The sequence below is a fragment of the Phyllobates terribilis genome, unplaced genomic scaffold, assembly GCF_046119375.1.
Source record: "Phyllobates terribilis strain yellow unplaced genomic scaffold, ASM4611937v1 Scaffold_10__3_contigs__length_209671492, whole genome shotgun sequence".
NCBI lineage: Eukaryota > Metazoa > Chordata > Amphibia > Anura > Dendrobatidae > Phyllobates > Phyllobates terribilis.
In genome coordinates this window covers 173194061-173199851 of record NW_027362770.1, presented here as the reverse complement: position 1 = coordinate 173199851, position 5791 = coordinate 173194061, and the positions used below count along the sequence as shown (strand labels likewise).

Below are 5791 nucleotides of genomic sequence, written 5' to 3'. Positions count from 1 at the left end.
CCGCTGGAGAGGCGAGTATAAGTTTTTTTTTTCTTTTTAAATCTTTTTTTTTTTTTTACTTTAGATGCAGTATTTGAAGCAGAACTCTCCTCATAAGGTGGTCACGCAATATAAATCCATACCAGTTGCATGGATTTATATTATGTGACCAACTTATCAAGCCCTTTTCCAAGTGGTGCTCAAAATCGCATGGAAAACTGCTTGAAAAAAACGCATGCATAAACGCATGTAAAAACGCTGAAAAAATGCATGTAAAATCAGTAAGCGTTTTTTCTGCCAAGGAGATGCAGAAATTCTCAGGAAATTTTTGCTTCAAATCTGCATCGTGGGTGCATACCCTAACAAGCTTCTAGTTGAAAAAAAAGAGAATTTTACTCGTTAAGCAAATGATTGACAGCCTGTTTAGACTGCCTGATAATCGTGAAATGAGGGATTACATGATCCTGAAAATAAATCTACTAATTAAAACAAAGTAGAAATAATTAAAGGGGTCTGTGTGCTTAATAAAAACAGACAAAATCCAATCATAATGTTTAATACCTGGGAATAGAACCAAGACATGGAGAATTATCCACAATGTTACACAGAGATTATAGATGAGCATTATTCCAAGGGTATATAATCTCCAGTATATAAAAGCAACCAGCGAGAAATCATCTTTTACCTGTACAGCGGATCATACACCCAGGTGTTCTAATCATAGTGACAGCTGCCATGTAGGGATCATCACCTATATACCACCTTCTTATTCATCTCATTGGCAAATGGTTTAGCAATCAAAGCTTGGTTCTGTCTCCAGTATCTGCCAAGATATCTTACATTTTGTTGGTTTCTCCTAGTTACTGTCCACCCCCTAATATCTTTATAGAACAGTGCCATACACATAATGCAGCATGAAGAGGCTCAGAGAAGGTGGCAGTGATGGTGTGTAAGTGTCTGATGGGGTCACTTTGCTCATAAAAGGACAACTGTCCGGCCTCATAATCCAGATGTATCCTGACTCTATCACTGGAGATCTTGTCAGGTAAAGGAATCTCTTTACGGTCATGTATCACTGAATACTGATTATTATTTCTCCACAAACCCCAGGACTTGTTATTATTTCCAATGTATGAACCATCACCCCTCCTGTCTATACTGGGATAACACATCCCCACCATCCACATTCCTGATCTACTGCTCTCCACATCCCAGTAATGTCGTCCTGAGGTAAATCTCCTACTTGTCATCACCTGAAAATCCGTGAACCTCTCTGCTGTTTCTGGACGTTTCTCCTTTGTTTCTGTCCAGGTTGCAGTTTTCAGGTCGTCTGATATAAGGAGATTATTAGCAGCTGTGTTTACATCCAGTAATATGTCTGCAGGACCCTCCACATAGATCCCGCTCCTTATACCTGATATTACCTCACATAATGTGTGTAATGTGTGTGAGATCACAGCCACATCCAGGTCATCTCCATCATGGGGCTGTTTATCATGTCCCCCTGTGTCCTCATCACCTCCCTCCTCCTCAGGATCACACAAGTCACCGGTGTCTGGTTCCTGTAAGACAGTCAGTGGATCCGTCATGTTACACAGCTCCTCAATGTGTCTCATCTTCCTGGACAGCTCGTCCTTCTTTATTTCCAGCTGATGGATCAGAGCAGACAGTGACAGTGACTCTTCCTTTTCCTGCCTGGAGATCTCACTCAGGACCTTCTTCTCCAGGTCGTCCACCCGTCTCCTGATGTCTGTACACAGGGCAGTGACTCTCTCGGCTTCTTCAGCTGCTTTTTCTTGAGCTTTTCTCCAGCGCTCCTCCAGACTCCGGACTCTTTTCTCAGTCTTCTCTCTCTTTGTGATCAGTTTCTGGAGAACATTCCTCAGTTTCTTCTTCTTCTTCTCTGAGGCCTCATCCAACATCTTCACCTGGTGTCCCCGATGTTCTCCGGCCAAACTGCAGGACACACAGATACAAGCAGCATCCTTAGTGCAGTAAAATTCCTTCTTATGGACAGAACATTTCCTTTTCTTTAGAGAAGTGCTGGGATCAGATAAGACGTGTTCTGGTGATTTGCTGTGAACTTTCAGGTGGTTTTCACAGAGAGAAGCCTCACACAACAGACAGGATTTTACAGCAGGTACAGGAGAGTGAATGCAGTAAGTGCAGAAGATTCCGGTGATCTCCTCTTGACGTAGCTCAGAATGCAGGAAATTCCTCACAATGTTGCTTAAAGTAAAGTTCCTCATCAGCGCCGGCCGCTCCAGAAACTGTTCCCGACAGTCAGGGCAAAAATAAACTCCAGACTCGTCCTGTGTATCCAGCGCCTGATCTATACACATCCGGCAGAAGTTGTGTCCACATCTCAGCATTACAGGATCTGTATAAGTGCTCAGACAGATGGAGCAGTCCAGCTCCTCTCTCAGATCAGCAGACGCCATGGCTGACAGGAAGTGAGAAAGGAAACTGCAATTCTCAGATACTCAGAAACAATGGGCGGGTTTATACTTGTGAATACAGGGCACTGGGCGAAGGAGCACAATGTTAGTCCCTGTTAACTACCTAGTGGACACTTGATCAAACCATATATAATATTTGATGATTTTTTTTTTAGCACTTATATTGTCTTTATTTATAAACAACTGGATTGCTACTTGCAGTAAAGATTCGTAATGGAATATGTCACTATTTTTTTTTTACATTTTGGACTTCATGTTAAAAAATGTATTTATAAATGTATAAAATGAAATGGTGTATAAAAAACATTATACAGTGTCAACTGGGACCAATTAATATATAGGAATCCCAAATACACTCATATATATATAGTATATTTATATTATATATATACACACACACACACACACACACACACACACACACACACACACACACACACACACACACACACACACACACACACACACACACACACACACACATACACACACATACATCGGTGCATCTCACAAAATGAGAATATCATCAAAAAGTTAATTTATTTCAGTTCTTCAATCCAAAAAGTGAAACTCATATATTATATAGAGTGATTACAAACAAACGTCCTCTGGAAGTGCATTGAGCTGTAGGTTGGATTGCTGCTAAAGGGGAAAAAAAAAGTCTTTAAATCTTCTTCCTTAGCGAGTGTGACCGAGCGTAAGTGCAAACGGAAGTAAGTGTGTGACTTGTGATTCACTGACTTTGTATTCAGGGAGTTTGGAAGGGAGGACTTTGGACTGAATTGCTGTCTGTATCTTATTAATTCTTTACATTTCTTTTTACTTAACATTTCTGTCTAGTGCAATCCCCATTAGGAAATGAGCTCCATTATTGACAATGCTATCCAGTGTACATCTTGCCACATATATGCAATCCTTGAACAGCCGGTCGGGGTTGCTTACTGCTGCGCGAGATGTGTGCACGTTGTGCGTTTAGAAGCCCAGGTACTGGATCTAAATGAGCAGCTGGCAACACTGAGATCCATTGACAATATGGAAAGGAGTCTGCTGCTCACTGGGGTAGATGTGGGGGAGGGTAGTAGTACGGAGCTGCAGAACAGTGAGGCTGCTAGTTGGGTGACAGAAGGGGGGGGTAGAGGTAAGAGTGCCAGGGAGGCTAGTCCTGATCTGGCACACCCCAATAAGTTTGCAAAGTTGGCAGATGAGGGGAGTGACGGTACAGGGGTAGCACTGCTGCAGCAAGACAAGTCCCCTGAAAGCCGGAGGAGTGTCAGCTCCAGTAAGGGGGGAAATAGGAGAGCAGGGCAGGCCAGGCAAGTGCTGGTAGTGGGGGACTCAATTATTAAGGGAACAGATAGGGCAATCTGTCACAAAGACAGGGATCGTCGAACATGCGCTGCCTACCTGGCGCTCGAGTCTGGCATAACGCTGATCGGGTTGACAGATTACTGGGAGGGGCTGGTGAGGACCCAGCGGTCATGGTGCACATTGGCACAAATGACAAAGTTAGAGGTAGGTGGAAGGTCCTTAAAGATGATTTCAGGGAATTAGGCTGCAATCTTCAGCAAGGACCTCCAAGGTGGTAATCTCTGAAATTCTGCCTGTACCACGCCAGTGAGGCAATGGGAGATTAGGAAGATAAATAAGTGGCTCAGGAATTGGTGTAGGAAGGAGGGGTTTGGGTTCCTGGATAGCTGGGCCGATTTCTCAGTTGGCTACAGGTTCTATGCTAGGGACTGGCTGCACCTCAATGGGGAGGGTGCAGCTGTGCTGGGGGAGAAAATGGCTAGAAGGTTGGAGGAGTGTTTAAACTAGGGATTGGGGGGGAGGGTATTCATTTTATAGGTGGGGAAGATAGTGCAGATAGTGACCTGGGCACAAATAAAGAAATTGGGGGTGGGGTTACAACAGTCAATATAGTAAGAAGGAATAGAGGTACAGAGAGATACATAAAATGCATGTACACTAATGCCAGAAGCCTCACCAACAAAATGGAGGAATTAGAATTAATTTTGTTGAAAAATAATTATGACCTGGTGGGGAGACATGTCTGGAAGAGAGCCATAACTGGGCAGTTAATTTACAGGGATATAGTCTGTTCAGAAATCACCGCACAAACAAGCGAGGGGGGGGGTGTTTATATGTAAAATCATCCTTAACCCCTTTCCAACCCATGCCGTATTAGTGCACATATTTGCGTACTGCCCGTTCAGTGAGTGCTGCTGCGCTGAGCCCTCACTGAACCGAGCACATGTCAGCTGATTATTACAGCTGACATGTGCCTGAAACAGCCGCGGGTGGAATCGCGATCCACCCGCGGCTGTTAACCTGTTAAATGCCGCTGTCAATCTCCGACAGCGGCATTTAACGCGCCCTTCCGGGTAGCGCGTCATAAGCCCCGCCCACCAGCGACCCCGTCACGTGATCGCAGGTCGCCGATGGGCGTGCATGACAACCCAGGGTCTGCAGCAGACGCCTGTGGTTGTCATGATCTGGTCGCTATGAGCGCCACCTAGTGGTCGGCGCTCATAGCACAGGACCATTTCTGCTGCATACAGGGGACCTGCTGGTCCCCTGTATGTAGCAGAGCCGATCAGACAACTGCTGCTTCTGGTCTCCTATGGAGACTATTGAAGCATGCAGTAAGTGAAAAAAAAAAGTTTTTAAAAAAATATAAAAGTTTAAATCCCCCCCCCTTTTGCCCCATTCAAAATAAAATAATAAAAAATAAACCCCACATACACATATTTGGTATCACCGCGTTCAGAATCGCCCGATCTATCAAAATAAAAAAAAAATTAATCCGATCGATAAACGGCGTAACGAGAAAAAAATTCTAAACGCCAGAATTACGTTTTTTGGTTGCCGCAAAATTGCAATAAAATGCAATAACGGGCGATCAAAACATCGGATCTACACCAAAATGTTATCAATAAAAACGTCAGCCCGGCGCGCAAAAAAATAAGCCCTCACCCAGCCCCATATCACGAAAAATGGAGACGCTACAGGTCTCGGAAAATGGCGCTATTTTTTTTTTTTTTTTTTTACTGAATTTTGGAATTTTTTTTCACCAATTAAATATAAAATAACCTATACATGTTTGGTGTCTATGAACTCGTAATGACCTGTAGAATAAGAATGGCAGGTCAGTTTTAGCATTCAGTGAACGTGGTAAAAAAATAAATAAAAAACAACTGTGGTATTGCACTTTTTTTGCAATTTTACCGCACTTGGAATTTTTTTCCCGTTTTCCCGTACATGATATAGTAAAACTAGTAATAGCGTTGAAAAGTACAACTCGTCCCGCAAAAAATAAGCCCCCACACGGCCATATTGACAAAAAAATAAAAACG

At 43.4% G+C, this 5791-nt stretch overlaps 1 protein-coding gene across 1 annotated transcript; it reads right to left on the bottom strand.

Annotated features, from left to right (window-relative positions):
- Nucleotides 1–287: 287 nt before the first annotated feature.
- On the bottom strand, nucleotides 288–2450 carry LOC141164692 (E3 ubiquitin/ISG15 ligase TRIM25-like). Its single transcript, XM_073650178.1, has one exon. It carries the CDS (start codon nucleotides 2418–2420, stop codon nucleotides 840–842), a length of 1581 nt encoding a protein of 526 aa, XP_073506279.1. The 5' UTR covers nucleotides 2421–2450; the 3' UTR covers nucleotides 288–839.
- Between the last annotated feature and the right edge of the window lie 3341 nt (nucleotides 2451–5791).

What these genes read in the sequence shown, in the direction of transcription:
- LOC141164692 (XM_073650178.1), bottom strand. Translation starts at nt 2,420, where the DNA reads ATGGCGTCTGCTGATCTGAGAGAGGAGCTGGACTGCTCCATCTGTCTG.